This window comes from Pleurodeles waltl, chromosome 9, assembly GCF_031143425.1.
Source record: "Pleurodeles waltl isolate 20211129_DDA chromosome 9, aPleWal1.hap1.20221129, whole genome shotgun sequence".
Classification (NCBI taxonomy): Eukaryota; Metazoa; Chordata; class Amphibia; order Caudata; family Salamandridae; genus Pleurodeles; species Pleurodeles waltl.
Genome location: NC_090448.1, coordinates 549,469,183 through 549,490,521, shown reverse-complemented (window position 1 = coordinate 549,490,521; position 21,339 = coordinate 549,469,183). Strand labels below are relative to the sequence as shown.

The 21,339-nt window shown below is 44.8% G+C and overlaps 1 protein-coding gene across 1 annotated transcript in view; it reads left to right on the top strand.

The window, feature by feature from the left end:
• Positions 1-21,339, top strand: part of EHD2 (EH domain containing 2) — a 179,407-nt gene that overhangs the window by 80,798 nt on the left and 77,270 nt on the right. The window contains exon 3 of the mRNA XM_069207478.1: positions 4,521-4,933. Coding sequence (XP_069063579.1) covers positions 4,521-4,933 — 413 coding nt within the window. The remainder of the gene's footprint in view (positions 1-4,520; positions 4,934-21,339) is intronic.

The following is a 21,339-nucleotide window of genomic DNA, read 5'->3' as shown; positions in this document are numbered from 1 at the left end:
ATTGTAAAAGTAATAAGCAATGGCAAAGCCAATAGGTCTAGTCTTGGCAAGCTGGTTCGGTGGTTATTTTTTATTTTGTATTGCAATCATACACCACAAAATGAAACAAATATAAAAAGAACACTGCCTAAACATGGCAGGTACCTGTTTGCATTAGAAAAAAAAAAAAATGATTTTACTAGAACAGTACAAATGCTTTGTGACAGACAGTGGTATTAGACCAGATATAGAAAGTGATTTTAGTTTTAATGTACTGTGCAAGAAAATGTGGTTCTTACTGTCACAAGCAAAAGATACTATTGACTTTGATCTAGTGTGACCTAAACTTGTAGTTTAAACATACAAAAATCACAGAAAAAGTATGAAAGAATAAAAATGAAAAGAAAAGTTTATTAGCAAAGTAAAGTAATATCTGACTGGCTTTCACACTGAAGTACACTTCTATTTAGGTGGATGTGCAAAAGAAATCAGAGAAAATATTGTTGTAAACAGTGCAAGACAACAAGGGCTTAAGGTGGGCTCAGCATAATATGCACAAAGAACTCTAGTCCAGTGCTCACGGACCCCAAATTATTGGGTCCAGAAGCACCGGACCCAGTTCATGAGGTGCTAATTCGCCCCAGCAAAATCAGATGTGAAGAAAAACAGGGGCTGTAGGCACAGGTACAGCCAGGACCCTGCCCACCCCTTCTAAAACTATGGAGTGAGCAGACAAACTTCACTTGCCTGAGACGCCCTCCTCGTTCCCAATGAACACCTACAATTCGCAATGCTCCCCTGCTGTCATTTACCCCCTCCTTAAAGTAGGTGGTAAAATCAACATAATAATTTCAGGAATCTCAGAAAATGTGGATTTTTAGCTGCAATTTCTGGGTCTGCAAAGTTATTCACCATTTGAGGGATAGGAATTAGAGATGGAGCTCCCAGAATACCTGTATCTCAATCTGGCCACCTTGTTATGAAGACCTATGTATGTATATATGTGTGTATTTATTATTAGGCTTGGCTAAGAACGGCATAAGTTATCCTGCCAGCCTCAGGCTTTCCAAAACATAACAAAAATACATAAATATATACATAAAGGCAGGGTCTGAATGGGACCAAATTAGGCCCAAACACCAAAATAAAAGTGACCCCTCACTAGTGAATTAGAAAGATAAAAAGTGGCCCATGTTTGCAAATTGGGACAGTTTTGAGCTTGTAAAACATGCTGTATGAGTGTTTTGCAAGTTATGGAAGATTGAATAGACCTGAGCATGCTTTAAGCAATGTTTGTTTTAATATTAGAGAAATCAAAAGTAAAAACTGGTCCTGGAGACCACAAAACAGGCCCACAAACAGCTAAAATAACAGCCCACACACCTGTCAGCAGCCTTAGCCCATCCTTAAGGGTGGAGGGCCCCCTCCCCTCCACCTTTTTCCAATACACAAAGAGTGTCTGCCACACCTGGGAAAGGTCAACCTGACTGAAACTCTTTATGTTTGGGTCAGGCAGCCAGGTACTGCTCAATGTGCAGGCTCCTGGTTGTCTGAGACAACATTTGCCGGGATGAAGATTTCACAGCCAAAGTCTTCTGTGAGCCTCCCCCTCATGGCAATGGGGAGCTTCACTAATGGACTCAGGCCTGCGCACTTTAGTTATAAGCCCTGAAGTTCCCAGGGCTGACTGTCCATCAGTGATGCTTGTCACAGAGGGAAGTGGGGTCAGCAACTCTCGACCCCCTCCCACTCTGTGATGAGGTAAGAAAGGTCATCCTCTTATTTGCTGATCCATGACTAGGTTAGCCTATGAGAAGAGGCAGCGGGATCTTCCTTCCGCCCCTTCTTTATGCAAAGCCTCCGGGAATATACCAAGGGTTCTGCCTTTTACTCCTGTACCCCGATGTCACCGCCCGCAGCAAGTAAGTCCTTAATGAATGTTAAATGCAAGTATGTATCTATGAATGTATGTGTCTGTATATGCTGTGAAGGTGTGTATGCGTGTGAATGTGCTTGTGAATAGTGGGTGTCTGTGTGCATGCTTGTGAATGATTGTGAATGAGTGTGAATGTGTGTGAGTATGTGTGCATGTATAAGGGAGTGTGCAAGTGTGTACCCGCCCTGCTACTGTTGCCCATTACGGGCCGGCACTGCTTGTCAAACCACCCCATTGTGCACTGCCTTGCTGCCTTATCGGCCAGTCCGACCCTATAACAGAGATTTTGGTTCAGCCCTCTTTATCCCTTGGTGCCATTCACATTTTGATCTCCAACACATCCTTCAACAAAGGGTACTAGGTCAGCCCTCTTCAGCTATTGGTTCCCTTAAATATGAGTGACAGCATTTTTTTTTTTTGCACTTGTGCACATCCAAATAAAAGTAGCCCATTTAAGTGACAGTGCTGACAAACCAATTTCTGCTTCAATTATGCTTCATTTAAATGTTTTTTATTTATTCCTGCTATGAGTCATGTTTTACTTATTTTTTAAAACATTTGCACACATCCTTTAGACAGAAGCATTTTTACTTGTTATTTACTTTAACGCTTTTATTAACTGTCAATACAAGTTTGCAAAAAAAAAAAAATGGTAGTGTGCCAACTCCAGACCTATTGGCTTTGCAGTTGTTGTTTATAATTTGTTTTTGACTACATGAGAATACCAACCTGTCTAGCCTCCATTTTCCATCAAGAGAACGTGACTCTGTCCCAAAAAATGTAACCATTCAATTAGCAAAGTTATATGTTCCCGAGCTCATCATATATGAAATATCTTACATGTGTACCCCTAACCTCCCCCGCCACTCCCGGGGATCCCCTCTTTCAGGGCTTGGGGTGGAACCCTAGACCAACTCAGCACAGCCCCTTCGATAGCTCCACTGAAAGTAAATGCTGGGTGGGTAATTGCAGCGCAGTTGTTTTACAGGGCGTTCATTTTTTTTGTCTAAAAGAATTTAATGCATTTTTCGGCTGTTGCTTTTGGTAACTTTCCAGAAACTCTTTGGGTCGAATCGCGTTCACATTAAGTGTATTTTCCACCACTGTGGACCCCAGAGTGTTGAGAGATCAGATCTGCGTGGCACTGATAAGCTCTGATTAATTGTTCTTTCTTTACATCGACCCATTGGTCATTTTTTCATCGATGCTTTTTTCTCCAAATGTTAAACAGAACAATGATGCTGAACTCTCTCAGGCTTTCCTCAAACAACCCGGCTTCCTTTTTTGGTGCTTTTGAGCAGCTGAAGGCCCCGGGCTGCCAAGAGTGAGGGAGTGGAGGACGGGCGGGGGACTGGTGGTGCTCGTGGTGGGGAGGGGGGCAGAGAAGGGGCGAAAGGGGGAGGCGGCTGCAGGATTTGGACGGAGGCATACTTCTGTCTATGGGTTCCAGTGTTGTATATAATTATATAATATGCAAATTATTCAACCACATTCTGGTGAATATCCAGCTTCCCCGCTGCTGAAACTTACCTAATTTCCCCCTGCAGCATAGATCTGCTAAAGCACACCAGTCCTGCCCTCCCGCACTCCCTTTACGCCATTAATGGTACCGCCCACTACACTGCTATTTGTCCCTCTGTCCTGGTCTGCAGAAGCCCCTTTATTCCATTAATAGTAGCCAAACACATCTCTTCTGTTTGTGCCTATGTCCTGACCTCTAGAATCCCCTTTATTCCATTAACGATACACAAGCACAGCAGTTTCCACCTCACCCCATAATGTTCCACTACTAAGATCTAAACATATATCTGGCCCTGTGTCTCAGAGCTGACCTGCAGTGCCTCCTATTCCAATGATTAAGTCCACACACTGTTGTACCTCTGCCACCTCGCTTATTTCTGTGGCACTTGCTACTCCGGTAGTGGATCCCACACACGGCTCTGCCAGTGTGTTGCAATCCTGACCTGCAGCACTCCCTTACTGGTAAACCACTGTCCCTTCACAAACTACTTTATTAATGCTCATAGCACCTCTTACACCCCCCACATGAAGTGTCATCTTAAGGACTTTAGGGCCTCAAGGCAAACATTTTTAGGGGGCCCCTGTTCAGAACAACCTTGAATCTTTTTAATTTTATTTATTTTCTGCCAATTCAAGTCCCATAATGCCACTGAATATTGAATCATACATTAAAGGTTGAGATCGTGAAATAGGCAGAAGTGTGATAGAGAGAAAATTCACTTTCCCACAGGACCCTATCGAAGCTGGACTCCCTAGGCTTTTGCCCACCTTTCTCAGTCCTTAAAATGTCTCTGCCCACACACACTGAAACCCACAAACACTGAGACACATACAACCACAGTCTAGCACACGCAAAGACTCACTCGCACATATACAGACACAGGTAGACACATACACCCCCCCACTCAAACCTGACATGTATCCAGGCATACTACTCTGACTGTCCACCTTAGCCATGATCTACAGTTCCACCTGCTTGCCCAGAGATGACAAACATGACCATTACTCCAATAGCAAAGCTTGGATTGGTATGAGATTGGCCAAAGTTGATTTAAAATAACCCACCTTTCCCTTCCTCCCGCAGGGTATGACTTTGCTGCTGTTCTCCAGTGGTTTGCAGAGCGTGTGGACCGCATCATCCTGCTGTTCGATGCCCACAAGCTGGAGATCTCAGATGAGTTTTCTGAAGCCATCAGGGCCCTGAAGGGCAACGAAGACAAAATCCGTGTGGTGCTGAACAAGGCTGACATGGTGGATACGCAGCAACTGATGCGGGTCTATGGAGCACTAATGTGGTCACTTGGCAAAGTCTTCAACACACCTGAAGTGTTAAGGGTCTTTATTGGCTCTTTCTGGTCCGAACCACTTCTCATCTCCGAAAACCGTCACCTCTTTGAGCTGGAGGAGCAGGACCTGTTCCAGGACATCCAGAATCTGCCCCGAAATGCAGCCTTGAGGAAGCTCAATGACCTGGTGAAACGTGCCAGACTAGTGAGGGTAAGTGACCTAGGAAAAGGGAAGGGACACAAGAGGGACACAGGGGCATTAGCTTCATGGTGATCCTTGTACAACATCATGCAATTCAGCTTTATCTTTGACTCTGTGGAATTCCCTACCCTGGGAAGTGTTTCCTTAGTTCTTTTATAAGGATTTTCCTCAGTGCAGTGTCAAAAGGTGGCTTGTACTAAGTGACAAATGTGGTACCGTGTATGCGAAAACTATTTGTGAGTAAGCATATTGTAACTTGATGTAGAATAAGCAGTTTCCAGCAATAAATATACACAAAAACTAGAAAAAGAAAACTGTATATTACAATACCGAAGTCAACAAATTGGATCTCCAACAACATTGTATCCACAATACAGACTACTACTATATTATGAAGGCAACTATACATAGGTAAGTATAGTTTTAGTGTTCTTAACTCCGCATCTAGTTACCTTGACAATGTAGTCATAGTTGATACTGTGGATTCAATATTGTTGCTGGTCAAAATTTCAACTTCAGTATTGCGACCACCACTATAATAATACTAGTGAAACACCCCTTAGTAAGGCTTGAGGCATGCAGTTAAACTGGCACCTGAAAATGATCACGGGGCCCAAATATTACTAACATAAAACATAGGTCTTAGAACGCATCATCCTGAGCCCTTTCACATCAGGAAATACTATGATTGGTTTGTGGGAACAGGTACTTTGCTATAGAAAACAATTGGAAATAATAACATACTAAGAACTTTTAGTTTGCAAGAGACAGACATATCTGCTGCCCCGCTGAAGCATACTTTTCCCCAATATTAACGCGGCCAGAGTGTCAAACACCTTACATTGTGCAGCACTAACTCCCTGCTAATGTATGCAAAGGATGCATAATGGGGAGGGGCCAAAGCAAACAGGCCTAGGATTTCACCTAAACCCAATCAACTAAAATAGCCTAACCTAGTTGTATCTGAAATCCTAATTCCAAATCATATGTGTATAAGGGAAAACATATTATCATTTGGCATTCAATCATGTAAAGCGTAAAGTGTAATTTAAGTAAAATCATACACTGTATGCGGCTTACCCTTTGTCGTTGTCATCACACAGGAATTTGTACTCAAGGATAAACTTTGACTACAAGTTCCAACCAAGACACTGCGTTATAACCCTTTTGTTGTAGCACAATATTTAGCATTGATGTTAACCCCCGTTTTTTGTTAGACTATCTCCAATGACATGTTTAGCACGCCACTCTTTGTAGACTTGGTGATGCACAGATTTTCTTTATTCATGCAATGCTGCAGTTTTCCACACAGTGCTCCTTTGCATTAACAATAGTAAATCTAGGGTTAAGTAACAAAGTGGCAGGACTCTGTGAGCTCGTGGTCCAGGCTCGTGCTCTGATTCGGCTTCCCTGGGACAATCAGGGGTATATTTACTAATACTTCATACAACACAGCAAGAAAACTTGCTGTGCTGTGTTGCGTGACAGGGACAAGGAAGAAGTCCCCATATCTATTAAGATATTGCACATTTTCTGGTGGCTAGTGCCGGCGCACCTGTGGCAGCCAACGCCAAAGAAGGCAACCTTGTGCCACGCTGCAGGGATGACTGCGTTATGAGCAGGATTGTTTGTGGGCAGGAAAGGACAACCTTCCTGCACAAAAACAATCATTTGAGGCAATTTCCTTGTTCTAAGTGTGCTGCAGAATGCAGCACGGACAGAACGAGAAAGTAATGCGGAGAAATGAGGATATTCCTTTTTGACGCAATCAAAGGTTTCCTGACTTTAGTAAATCTGGTATCGTTTCAAATACCATGGGTGGTTGAGTGGGAACGCCAACACTCCACTCTTGTAAGGCTTCCCTGAGGCAAGTTAATGCAAGGTAGCGATATACCGTGCCCTGTGTTATTTGGATTTACTAAACCATGCAGAGCCATGGAAGGTGGCTTTGCGTGGCTTAGTAAATACATTTTAGGACTTGCAATGCTTTGCAATGATTTGCATCACGCAAGGTTAACGCAAACCCTTAGTTAATATGCCCCTGAATTTAGAAGGGCCTTTGCAGCTGGTAGGTGCTGCTAAATATGAGTAATTTAGCATTTCGGCATAGTTCTAAACGTTTCTGCTCTAAGACAGCTGCTGAAAGCAAAAACCTGAGAACACCACGGCGGCTGTCTTGGTGCGCACTTACAGCGAAGGGACCAACCCCCCGCCCTCTCCGAGCACACTTATCTTATTATCAAAGTCTGAGGAAAAACACACAAACACACAGCGGGGACCCATCAAGAGGAAGCAGGAGCAGGAGTGAAATGGCAGACTATGTAATCTCCCCTCCTGGGCTGTGCAGCAATATTTATGCAATACAGAGAGGCTCTTATTCAAGACAGACTTCCAGGAGAGGAGAAGGGCCAAGCTTTGCGTGTACTTCCTGCAATCTCCGTCATAAGCTCCTAGTACTCACTGTCTGGTGCACAGCAGTGCTTAATTTGTGCTTGTTGTTTCCAGTGTGGAGTGTAAGGTGTACCGAAACCCCCTCACAAACACAACAGAATGACTCAACACCAGTGTATGCCACACAAGGACTGCCTGGTCAGCAGCCCCGACTTTATTTATATACTTGGGCTAATGCCCGCCCTCGCACCCTCGCGGGGTAACAAAGAATAGAAGAGCCCGAGCTCTGTTCTGTGATGTCTCTTGCTGCTGCCCTGTTGGGCCCACAAACACAACTCTGCCGGTACATCCCTTGGCCGCAGCATCTATTGAGACCACAAGACACAGCTCTGCCAATGCATCTCTGTCCTGCAGCATCCCATGCTGTTCTTGCAGTGCTCCTCCCAAACGCAGCCCTTCCAATGCACCTTTTTCCTGCAGAATCCCATGCTATTCCACTAGCGCCCGGACCAAACAAAGCTGTGGTAATGCCCAACTGCCCTGCAGCGGCTCATAATTCCTCCCAGTATTCCACTCACAAACACAGCTCTGTCAGTGCATCTCTGTTCTGTGATGTGTCTTGCTGCTGCCCTGTTGGGCCCACAAACACAACTCTGCCAGTACATCCCTTGGCTGCAGCATCTACTGAGACCACAAGACACAGCTCTGCCAATGCATCTCTGTCCTGCAGCATCCCATGCTGTTCTTGCAGTGCTCCTCCCAAACGCAGCTCTGACAATGCACCTCTGTCCTGCAGCTTCCAATGCTGTTCTTGCAGAGTTCTACCCAAGCACATCACTGCCAATGCACTTTTGTCCTGCAGTGTGCCATGCTGCTCTGTCAGTGCTCCTCACAAACACAGCTCTGCCAGTGCGCCTCTGCCATTCAACATCCCAGGCTGCTAGTCTACTGGACACACAAAAACACCAATGACAATGCGCCTCTGTCCTGCAGCGTGCTTCACTGCTCCAGGACATAAGCAGCAAACGCAGCCCTTCCAATGCACCTTTTTTCTGCAGCATTCCATGCTATTCCACTAGTGCCCACACTACACAAAGCTGTGGTCAACTGCCCTGCAGCGGCTCATAATTCCTCCCAGTATTCCACCCACAAACACAGCTCTGTCAGTGCATCTCTGTTCTGTGATATCTCTTGCTGCTGCCCTGTTGGGCCCACAAACACAACTCTGCCGGTACATCCCTTGGCTGCAGCATCTACTGAGACCACAAGACACAACTCTGCCAAAGCATCTCTGTCCTGCAGCATCCCATGCTGTTCTTGCAGTGCTCCTCCCAAACACAGCTCTGCCAATGCACCTCTGTCCTGCAGCATCCCATGCTGTTCTTGCAGTGCTCCTCCCAAACGCAGCCCTTCCAATGCACCTTTTTCCTGCAGCATCCCATGCTATTCCACTAGCGCCCGGACCAAACAAAGCTGTGGTAATGCCCACTGCCCTGCAGCGGCTCATAATTCCTCCCAGTATTCCACTCACAAACACAGCTCTGCCAATGCACCTCTGTCCTGCAGCATCCCATTCTATTCCACTAGCGCCCGGACCAAACAAAGCTGTGGTAATGCCCAACTGCCCTGCAGCAGCTGCATACTTCCTCCCAGTATTCCACTCACAAACATAGCCCTGTAAGTTCACCTCTCTCCTGTGATATCTCTTGCTACTGCCCTATTGGGACCCCAAACAACTCTGGCAATACAGCCAGTGGCTGCAGCATCTCCTGAGACCACAAAACACAGCTCTGCCAATGCATCTCTTTCTTGCACCATCCCATGCTATTTCACGAGTGCCCAGACCAAACACAGCTCTGCCAATGCACCTCTTTCTTGCAGCATCCCATGCTATTCCACGAGTGCCCAGACCAAACAAAGCTCCCCCAATGCACCTCTGTCCTGCAGCATGCCATTCTGTTCTTGCAGTACTGCGCCCAAACACAGCTCTGCCAAAGCACCTCTTTCTTACACCATCGATGCTCACCTGTACAGGGAACCGCAGACTGCTGTGGTAATGCATGTGAACTCTCTATACAGTGATACTCAAAGTTCGGCCCGGGGGCAGTATGCTGCCCGCTCGACCTTTATGTATGGCCCCCAGGTCAACAGCAGCACTGGACTGGTGTTTACCGGGCTCAGCACTAACATTAAAATATGTTTTATAAACTGAGAAGCATTTATTTAAATGTTAATTACATTTAAAGAAAGGAAGTATCTAGGATGCATTGCAAGGCTTAACTTTAGGAACACCTTGATTTATAAAGACATCTTGCAGCAAATCTGTAAAGATATTATAAAGTCTCTTCAAATTTCAAAAAATATATTTTGTTAACAAGCAGAACTGTTTCATTATAGTAAATCAGATCAGTGCATTGAGAAGTATTATATTTAAGTGATAGTTTTCAAACATGAATTTAGAAACCTTTATGCTTCCCTACTCACCCTGACAACAATGCCAATAGTGAACTAAGAAGCAAGTCCGTTGTTATGTGCTCCCTTTGGGTGGCCAGAATTGCTGTTATACATAATGCAACATTATAGTTTATTAAATCAAACAGAGAAGAAGGACTTGTACAGTGTATATCGTGAAGTCGTGTATTTCGATGTCCTCCTATATGTGTTAATAAGGAAAAAGGAGGGAAAGTAAAATAAAACACTAGGATCACACAATTTGATCAAATAGGGGAGCCAGGATTGATCATAGATTTTCTGGTTCCACATTGAGCAATTCATTTCAGCCCTTTTATGTCCATGCTTCTCTTCCCCTTCACCCACCTTAACAACCCCCTACTCACCCCCGATCACCACCCTACCATGTGTTAATGGGGAAAAAGGAGGGAAAGTATAAAATAAAACAATTACCTAGGATCACGCAATTTGATCAAATAGGGGAGCCAGGATTGATCTTAGGTTTTCAGGTTCCACATTGAGCAATTCATTTCAGCCCCTTTATGTACATGCTTCTCTTCCCCTTCACCCACCTTAACAACCCCCTACTCACCCCCTGATCACCACCCAACCATCACTAGTGCGGCCCTCGGTCGCACCACCGAGCCAACACTTTGGCCCCTGGGAAAATGTGTGCAAGTACAGATACTCTATGACATTCTGTTTTGTCTACAAAATGTAATCAACGGGTAGGTTTATGAAATTCGAGGTACCATTCAACTTTGCATGATATTTTTATTTTTAAACAATGCAAGCCTCACACTTTGCAAAGCTTCCAAAGTTTAAAAAAATGTGCCAGTCTTGGCATCCCTTTATGGTAAGTGGATACCATTCCCACAACCATTCACAGCTGCGTGGACAGCGGCTGGATTGACACTGGTTGGCAGCCACTTTCTGTTCAGAGGTCCTACCACTGGCAGGCCTATCAGAAGCTTTTGTGGGCCCGGGAAACTCACAAGTATGTGGTGCCTTCTATTGGCAAGCTCGGTTATCTGCCTCATCACAAATATATCACAAAAGCAGGCTAAGCCTCCATGTGTGATAGATGAATACATTTGTCAGTGGCAGCATGAAGCCCTGAAAATAGCGGACTTTAATAGTCCCAGCTGTCCCCAACCACCCACCACCATCTCCATCCCTGATGACTCTGCTCACCGGCACTATTTACTTGATGATACGTGATGTGGGTGGGCAGTTGAGCAACAAATGATTTCTGCCTCAGGGTGTCCCTGCCTTATGTGTCTCACCACTGGTAGGCCATGGTCAATGGAGAAGAACTTTGTAAAGGGTGAAGTTTCCTGACTTCGTCCACCTTTTTGAGGGAGTGTTTAAATTTTGCTGGGAATTCTGTCACAACTCTGTGGTGACACCTCTTTTCTGTTTCCTGTACTGGGATGTGAAGACATGGCCAGAGGCAAGATGATTCGAGACCTATCTCAGACGACGTTCCATCAGTTTCCTAGAGAGTAGGTTGCAGAGCGTCATTGAGTCAAGCTCACCACCACAACCTCGAAGAATATGAGAGGGGTTAGCAATGGGAGAGAAAGATCCCACCATTGTTGTGGAAACTTGCCTGGGGTATATCAGACGGTGAATATAGATTTCAGTAGTTGCTCATGGGTACTCATAAACATGATCTCATATGATAGTAGACTTATCCTTGCTAAAGAGCACAGGTCAGTTACTAACCAGGACAGTACCAGGAGACTGTCTCCGAGTCAGCAGGAAAAAAGGCAGCAGGGTGATGCAATGAAGGTTTGTGCCAAGTGGAGCACATAGCATGCAGGAGAAACACCTAGAGCAGTGGTTTTCAAACTTTTTAATCCTGCACCCCGCCCAGTGGAAGAAAACAATCTTCGGGCTCCCCCTCAGAATTTTTCATAATTATTCTTTTAAGTTGGCAACGTTTAAACATGTCTAGACTTAATTAATCATTGCAGTTAAGTTGTCTTACCTTTTTAAAAATGCAAAACCATTTTTTCTGCTTAAAACAAAGCACTGTTATCTGCATAATGCTTCTTTTGGTCAGAGTCTGGCGCCCCCCCTGCGATCACTTGACGCCCCACTAGGGGGGCCCACCCCCCAGGTTGAAGGCCTCTGACCTAGAGAGAGAGGAAACGCTACAGGGTGTTAAACACAGACGTGTGGCAGTACTAACAGTGAACTAACTGACCAGAGCAGGAACCTTAAGCACATTGAGGGGCCTCAGGTATTTCCTGGTGCCACTACTTAAAGTCACATAGAAGCATAGAAGCACCCACGCCAACCTGTGACACGGGAGAACATTTCAGATAGAATCTTATACCCTGACAGTCAATGCTTCTCAGCCGTCACCTCCGCAGGCCCGTTCTCCATCTTCTCTACGTTTGCACTGTTGGTCGTTGTCTTGTCCAGGTGACTGGTTGACACCTGTTCGGTATAAGTCAATAAGGATGCTCAATGAAGGACCACACGCCAATTATGAATACATTTTAGCTTTACTAGAATTTCAGGTAAATGTATGCATTTAGCACATCAACCATGGTAGAATAAAAATAGCAATGAAGAGCATCTATTTATATATGAGTACACTACAAAGAGCATCTATGTATAGATATGAGCAAAGAGTTCATTGACAGATATAAGCTTTGATTAACTGTATACCAAAATGTGTCACACTACGATGTTCAGGAAGCAAAAATATAAACGAGCTGAATACTTCAGATAAGCTTTGATTAACTGCATATCAAAATGCATGTTTCAATTACTGCAGCAAGCTCACACTACGATGTTCAGAAAGCAAAATATCAACGAGCTGAATACTTCAGATTATAAACACAGTGCAAGCATAATAATCAATCATAATAATAGAGCCGAGAAACAAAGGCCTTTCATCCCTGTGTGGAACTTAACTTAGTTCACGAAATGCTGGGAAGTCCTCTATTGCCCGCTTGGACCTCTCTCCCCCTCAAGCTTCACGGTCTCTGAACAGCAAACAGGGAGGCAGCTCTGGGCCTGGAGATGGCAGCTTTCACAACCCCATCTGTGAGCTTCAAATCCCTCACCCGCACTTCAGTGCTTAAATAGCTCGAAGCTTGGATTCTATCCCTTTCTGGCATTTTCTAGCTAAGTTATCAGCACTTGTCTCTTGGCTGCTCTGCCCTTCCCCAGCCATTGTTTTCATTCCATCTTCTCCCTGTACTCTCGTTCTCAAGGTTGAGACGGAGTCTCCTACACAAACAAGCTTGAAAATAACATTGTGAACTTTTCCACGTTGTTCGGGTTTCAGCAGGCATCACGCTCATCTACACTGCTCAAGCTAATTAACCCTTCGCGTCACAATGTCTTCCGCACCTTTCCCTATACTGATCAGTCGTCATCTCTGTATTTGTGCCCCATGTACAATAGCTCCTACAACCTGATTTTTAAGCACCTGCTAACACCGTGTTAGGAAGCCAATCAAAGCTCTTCCAGTGTATCTCCAACCCTCCATCTGAAATGAGTTACTTAATCTTTAACTGGTATTACATATAATGTATAATGAATCTTTTCTAGTACCATGCCTACGCCTGCAAATTCCAAGCAACTCATTATTGGTGCCTAATGGAAAAAATGGGTCATGTGAATCCTTGTAGGAAAGTGGGAACCATAATAGAGTTTTGTTTCTCCGACTGAAAAGCCCCTGTGTCCGCGTCATACATAAAAGAAGGGTCAGTGCATATAGACTGGTGGCGTGGATGGGTCTGGTTAAGATGCTGTAATACTTTGGCTGAAGTGTGGTATGGTATGATGGTCAGGCATATTCCCTGGTTTTGACTTCTGATTCTTACTGGGGAGAAGTATAGTCTTCATAATACTTGCCTACCGTGCCTTTTCGCTTTCAGCCAGCTTGAAGTCATTCTCCAGCAAGCCAGAAGGTTCACCTAGGCAAAGCAAGCACTAGGGCAGGTGCCCTTCATTGTGCACAAACAGGAGGAAAATATGGCTTTAAAGGGAGGTCCTTGTTGAATCCCACACACATGCGTTTGCCTTTGAGGGAAAAAACAATATCCCTGCTGCACTCATGGACGTCATTTTAAGGTCGCCAGGGGTCGCAGCTGTGACCCCTAGTTTGCCCCTTGTGAACCCTGGCACTACCTTTGCAACCCATGGCCTCAGAGGTGGCAAGATCAGTACCAAGGGCACATGAGTTTCTGGCATTTCCAGTGTCTGATTCCAAACTCGTTTTGTGCTCATTTTTATTAGTCTAATATTGAAAAATGGTCCATTATTCAATATTACTGTAGTAAAAAGTGGAGCTGCAGGATCTGGAATGGACCTTCACTGGTGTTTAAGGTAAGAACATAACATGGCTTTAAGTGTATGTTGTTTGCACGCATGTGGGTGAGAATTAATTTGTCTGAGTGTGTTTATCTGTGTGAGAATTTATGTTTGTATGTGGGATCATGTGCATTATGTGGGTGTGAGTCAGTAAATATGAGGTGAGTGAGAGAATGTGAATGCGTGAGTCAAGGTAAGAGTGAGTGCATGAGACAGAGTGAAAGTGAAGGAGTGTAGGAGAGCACTGATTAAGACTGAGTGTGAATGAATGAGTGTAAGTGAATGCAAGTGAACATAAGTGAGAATGTGTTATGCTTGCAAGGCTGATGTTGGACCTGGCATGCACCTTAGCTTATAGAAGCACCATTGTTAAATGCTATCACTGGCATACTGGAGTCAATACTTGCACATGGGATACCGAAGGCAAAATGTTAGCGCTGGCCAGACTGTAGGTCAATTTTGACATGGGCACCCACAGAAAAATGTCAGTGTGAGCATACCAGAGAAAATTCTTTACATAGTTGAGACCTGTGGCAAATTGTGGACGCTGGCACACTGAAGGAAATAATTTGACATATGGGAGGACAATGTGGCATATGTCAGGGGACCATCCATGACAAAATGTGGCCCTCAACATTCTAGACATAACTTTTTATAAAAGGGACCCCAATAGTAAATGGACAAAAGCATTAGCATATTTCTGTCACTGGCATATTGTATGTAATGCTTCGGCAATAGGGGTGCCCAAAACAAATGCTGGCCCTAGCACTGGAGGTAATTTTTGATGTATGGGGCACATATAGGGTATTTTAGAAAATAAGTGGTTCAACTCATTGGGGCTATCAGACTTCAATAGCTGGACACACCATAAAAAGACTTGAAATGCACTATTAGGGCCGATTTTTAAAAAACAATTCACAGGGGGAGAAACCCCGCACTTCAGTCTCCACTAGAAGACACCAGACTATAAGACTCACTTTGCCTGCTTAATACAATTCAGGCAACAGTTCCCTTAACATAAGATATCCACACCTTTACATAGACAAAATCCAAAATAGACATTTGTTTGAGTTATATTAATCATGCAATTATTAAGGAATTTCACCAGTGTTAATTATTGTGATGTCTTCAGGATTAAGGTCATGTGACATCACTGCATAGGAAGATTTAAAGTCAAAGGTCCTATGATGTCACCTCCTGTGACCTCATTAACGTCAAAGGGTATATGATGTCACTTCTGCTCCCCCTATTATTTGGTGAAATGACGTACATGGATGCACTGTGAGTTTTCTCCCAGGTCTTGGAGTTCATACTACTTTTTCTGGCTGGAATTAACAGAAAGAAAAATGTCATAAATAGCATGTCATCAGAAGGTCTGTCCCAAATAGGGGATCCAGTGCGGTAGTTGTGGGCCCTCAATGAGGAGGTTTCTGGCAGTGGAGCATTCAGTAATTACACCATTGTAAACACAGCTTTCCACTGACTTCTAAACAAAGTGGGAGAATCTGGGTGTGTCAGATGGAATACCCATCAGTTTTTAGCAGATGTCCCAGTATTGCCCAACTGTAAATTAGGCCGATGGGCCTCTTAAATAAGGTGGAGAATTCATCCACAGTGAGGAATTATCTCGACTCTGTGGAGTTGCCTAGGGCCCTCATTCCCTTACTGCTGAATGTGTGAATCAGAAGGGTATGTTTAAGCCATTGAAATTGACCAGCATGTATACAACAATCATCATAGTTAGTACGTTATCATCTGCTAGACCAGATATCATTGCAAACAGCTACTGGGACAATATATGTGCCATATACAGGTCTGATTGCCAGTAATTTTGAAGGAGGTTCACCCCAGATAGTTGTATTGCTGAAAGATGACAAGTTTTTCCATAATCATGAATAGGCATGTCTGCAAGCTACTAGGTGGTAGTTGAAAAAGACTGTTTCATAAATGGAGGGTTTGCCCAGGACTGCATTCAATATTGAGTTTGTGGGCTTGTTGGAAGTGATAGTTAGCTGGACGCAGGATTGATGATGGTGTTAATCGGGATAGGCAGGAGATTCGAGCACAATTTTGCTCACAGGGCAAGTCCTCATTAGCTGTGATTTGGACACCATGGACAAAGCTAAATAGAGGAGCCTTCACCTAGTTGTTGTGATTGAGCTTAAGTTAAAAGATACTGGACTAAATAGTGGATGGGTTTACTGGTTTGTGGCAAGGTGGGTATGGTGATTGTTAGGAGTAGTAGGCTTTAGGTTCCAAGCTGAACGTGCATGTCTTTCTGAAGACCCCGATCTTTATCCAGCAGTTCAGACTTGGGCATAAAGATGCAAAGGGCTGAATGTGAATTTCATGCATGTTGGGTTATGGAATCTCTGTATGCTCCGAAATTTGTTCCGTGGGTGACCTCAGTTTCCATTCCCTTGACTGTCCCAGAATTCACCTCCTTTATGGATTCGACGGCTCATCAGACTGGCTGGCCATCCGATAATTGCCCATTCGACCCTTGGCCAATCCCAGGCTTCATCAGCGTTAGGAGTCCGATTTCCCTTCAGACTCGCGCCATTGAATACCTGAAGTTTTCTCGAATACACCAACTTTGAGTCCAAAACCCTGCTTTCACACTGCGTGCCCATCCCGTCCTCGGCCTATCCCGCAATATTAGGGCTTGATTTGGGCTCTGGAAGCAGGTGAGCCAGCTGACTGACAACCCACAGGCCTTCCACTAACGCCATAAGCTCCGGGCAGCCTGGAAAAGAAAAAGGTCTGTTTCTCATTCCCAACCTTGGCAGCGGTGCTGGGAGCTCTGCCCGCCTCTCACCAAACCCAACCCTGCTCACATTCCTCACGGCTTACTCATCGTGACAGCTTCACAGCAGCAGAGCCGCAGATCAGGCGGGGATGGCTCTGATTTAAGGCATGGAGACACTTTTACATTTCTGTTAAGGACACATAATGGATCAACGAATAAATACCATATATATATACAATGAGTGGGCACACGTTTAAACAACACAGCCTACATTAGGAGCAGAAATAAACCAACACCTCGACTCCTAAGTGCTGCCCCGCACACTAGGAATTCCTTATCGATTCACAGATTGACTTTCATATTCAGTGTGCCTCCTGCTTTCATAAAGTGTGATGTATACATTCACTAAAAAGTGTAATATACATTCATAGCCGTACCCTCTATAGCAGGTATATGGTCTGTGTCTTCATAAGGCACCCCGCCTTAGAACACCACCATACAAGAAAAAGACTATAGGTGGTACATCCTTCTCCGTTCAAGCAGCCAAACTATGGAATTCATTACCCCCAACTATAAGAGCCACAGATAACTTTCTTGTCTTCAGAAAACTACTCAAGAGTTGGCTCTTTCCTTCATAACCACCATATTCAAACAACTATGGACTGCATATGCCTATGTTGATAAATATTTTTCCTGATTATGTGTATATTTCTATTTATGTATAGTTCTTTGGAAAATACGTATTGCTACTATGTCATAACAATAAACTACACACACACTCTTTAAACCTGTTTAACTAAGTATATTTACCCATGGTTTTAAATATGTATTGTATGTACATATATGTGTGCATATGTGTGTGTATTCATGTGTGTATGTATGTGTGTGTGTGTGTGTATATATATGTATGTATGTGTGTATGTTGTTTTGTGCTTGGCATGTTCGTAGGTCATTGAATGGCTCCTGGGTGGGCTGTTATACTAGATATTTATGAATCCCTGCTCTCATCTTATATCACACTTATCTACCCATCATCATATGTCATGTCTCTATCAATCTATCCTCCATTCCCACTCAGACTCATCCCAAATCCTTTCTACTACTTTCATCTCCTAAATAACTCTGCCTAAGCTCTTCCCTCCGCTTTCACATCTAACTCACCAAACCTCATTTTACTACCATGACCTCCCAAACAACCCTACTAAATTCGCCCTCATTGATCTCACCCTGCTACTATGATCTCCTTAACCCCTTCCACAGACTCTTCCCTCCTCCATCCTCCTTTACTCATCTCAAGCCTAAATCCTATTACCATATACTCCCAATTAACACTTCTGGATTCTTTCCTCCTCCACCCCTCTATTACTCCAGTCAATCTAACTAACTAACTCTCATATCTGCGGCTTAAATTAACTCATAATAATACTAAAACTGTACTCATAGTTCCCGATACTAATCCATCACTAATTCTTGTTGGGTTCCGGAGTAGCGTGCTACTCGCCAAAAAGCGCTTCAACGCCTCATCAGGGGTAGTAAGCGCTATATAAATACTATTACAATTACAATTACTATTACAATAAGGTATGCTTTGTACATTCACATAGTGTTTTTTAAGCACTTGTTTTACATGTCCTAGTCATTCAAGCATGTTTAGTGCCCTGACAAAGTATATGCTTCACATTCACAGTTGTGTACTCTACATTCATAGTCCGGCACTATATACTCAGAGTATGTCTTCACAAGATGTGCCCCATACTTTCACAGAGTGTGTACTATACACTGATTTGTCCGATATATTCAAAGCCTGTAACCTGGGAAAGTTTGCCCACACATTCATCGAGGTTTACTATACATTCACAGTCTGGTTGGATATACTCAGACTAGGTTGTATGACAATATAATGCATGCCTTTTCCATGCAGTGTTTACCATGCATGCCTTTATCACACAGATACCTTTACCGTGTGCGGTAAGTATAATAAGCTAAGTGAAACTCATGAAAATAAATATAATATATATATATATATATGTTCGATGGCATGTGTAGCTGCATATACACATGCTGTGCACTGTTCCTGCCCTCTAGTGTTGGGCTCGGAGTGTTACAAGTTGTTTTTGTTCGAAGAAGTCTTTTTGAGTCACGGGAACGAGTGACTCCTCCCTTTCGGCTCCATTGCGCATGGGCATCGACTCCATCTTAGATTGTTTTCTTTCCGCCATGGGGTTCGGACGTGTTCCTCTTCACTCCTTGATTCGAATCGGGAAAGTATTAAAATCATCGAAAATCCATCTGTATTGTTGCGTTCAGGAACAATCTTCTATCGATACATCGGCACCGACGAGACAACCGCTTCGGCGGCCCTTCGGTGCTTCCGCGCCCAGCCGAGGCCTGGTCGGCCCGACCACACCCGTCGTCGAAGCCTCATGGACTGGACCCCCTTCCGTTTCTGTCCGACGTGCCACGCCAAGTATCCTTATACAGACCAGCATCGGGTCTGTAATCTGTGTCTGTCACCGGAGCACAGAGAGGATACCTGGGAGGCCTGTAAGGCCTTTCGGTCGAAAAAGACCTTGAGAGATCGGAGGGCGAGGCGTTTACAGATGACGTCAAAATCGTCGCAACACCTCGACATCGAAGAGGAGGAGATGGCTATCTCCATCCAGGGATCAGAATCGGATGACTCCGACGGAGACCGACCGCCGACAGCGGGCCAAAAATTGAGTACACCTGCCCCGACCCAACCCCAAAGTCAGCCAAAAAAGCAAAAGGCCTCAGGAACGCCTCTGCCTGAAGGCCATGGCTCGACCCACAAAAAAAGCAGTGACCAAGCAACATCTTCGGCACCGAAGAAGGCCAAAATCGTGCCAAAGTCTTCCGACTCGAGTCGAGAAACCGGCATCGAAAAAAGTTGACATCGACTGGTCAAAACCACAAAGCCTTGAAAGAGCCTTTCGGAGCCGAGGCCAACCATTACCATGGGTATTTCGGTGCAGAGAAAGCCGGCTTCAGAGCCGAAAAAGGCCTCTTATACAGAAGAACATGGGCTCTCCAAACAACTGAAGGAGAGACACAGGTTTGAAGAGGAGCTGGATGATGAAGAGTTTGATCAAAGTCAACCAAGATTACAGAACCAGAAGGATACTGGAAGGATTCAAACTGTCCCTCCTCTCAAATTTAAGAGGAAATTGGCTTTTCAAACACAGGCAGAGACCGAAACTGATCAGCCAAGAGAAAAAGTGGCTAGAGAGAAGTCACCAACTTGACATTTCTCGCCAGAAATATCGTCATCACATTCGCCACAAGGACAGGGTCGCCACACATACTGTGCAAACACAGGACGATGTAGATCCCTGGGACCTCTACGATCCCCCGGTTTCAGACAATAGCTGAGTGCTATCCCTCAAAGCCATCTCCTCCAAAGGATAGCACCTCCTATACACAAGTACTAGCCAGGGCTGCGACATTCCATAATGTCACTATGCACTCGGAACCATTGGAGGATGACTTTCTTTTCAGTACCCTGGCGTCCACGCATGCGTCATACCAAAGCCTGCCTATGCTACCAGGCATGCTTAAGCATGCACAACAAGTCTTTCAAGAGCCGGTCAAAGGAAGAGCCATCACACCACGGGTGGAAAAAAAGTACAACCCACCCCGTCGGACTCTGTGTTCATTACACAGCAGCTCCCTCCGGACTCGGTAGTGGTGGGGGCTGCAAGGAAACGTGCAAACTTGCAATCATCAGGGGATGCACCACCTCCTGATAAAGAAAGCCGCAAGTTTGACGCAGCGGGGAAGAGAGTGGCGTCGCAAGCTGCCAACCAATGGTGTATCGCAAATTCACAGGCCCTCCTCGCCCATTACGACCGAGCCCACTGGGATGAAATGAATGATATCATTCAGCATCTACCGAAAGAATATCAGAAACGGGCTCAACAGGTGGTTGAGGAAGGACAAGCCATCTCCAACAACCAGATCCGTTCGGCACTGGACTCTGCTGATACCGCCGCAAGAACTGTAAACACGGCAGTCACAATCAGGAGACATGCTTGGCTATGAAGTTCAGGATTCAAACCTGAAATACAGCAGGCAGTGTTAAACATGCCATTTAACCAGCAGCAACTATTTGGGCCGGAGGTGGACACCGCCATCGAAAAGATGAAGAAGGACACTGACATGGCCAAAGCCATGGGCGCGCTCTACTCGTCCCAGTATAGGGGTACATTTAGAAAGCCACAATTTAGGGGAGGTTTTAGACAGCAACCCTCAGAGGCATGCACCTCTCAACCAAAACCCACCTACCAGTCCCAATACCAGAGAGGGGGGTTTTGTGGTTAATTCAGGGGACAATTCCCAAGAGCAAGGGGAAAGTTTCAGCCTACCAAGCAGACCCCCGGTAACAAACAGTGACTTCAATGTCACACTTCCCCAACACACATCACCAGTAGGGGGAAGATTAACACACTACCACAAACATTGGTCAGAC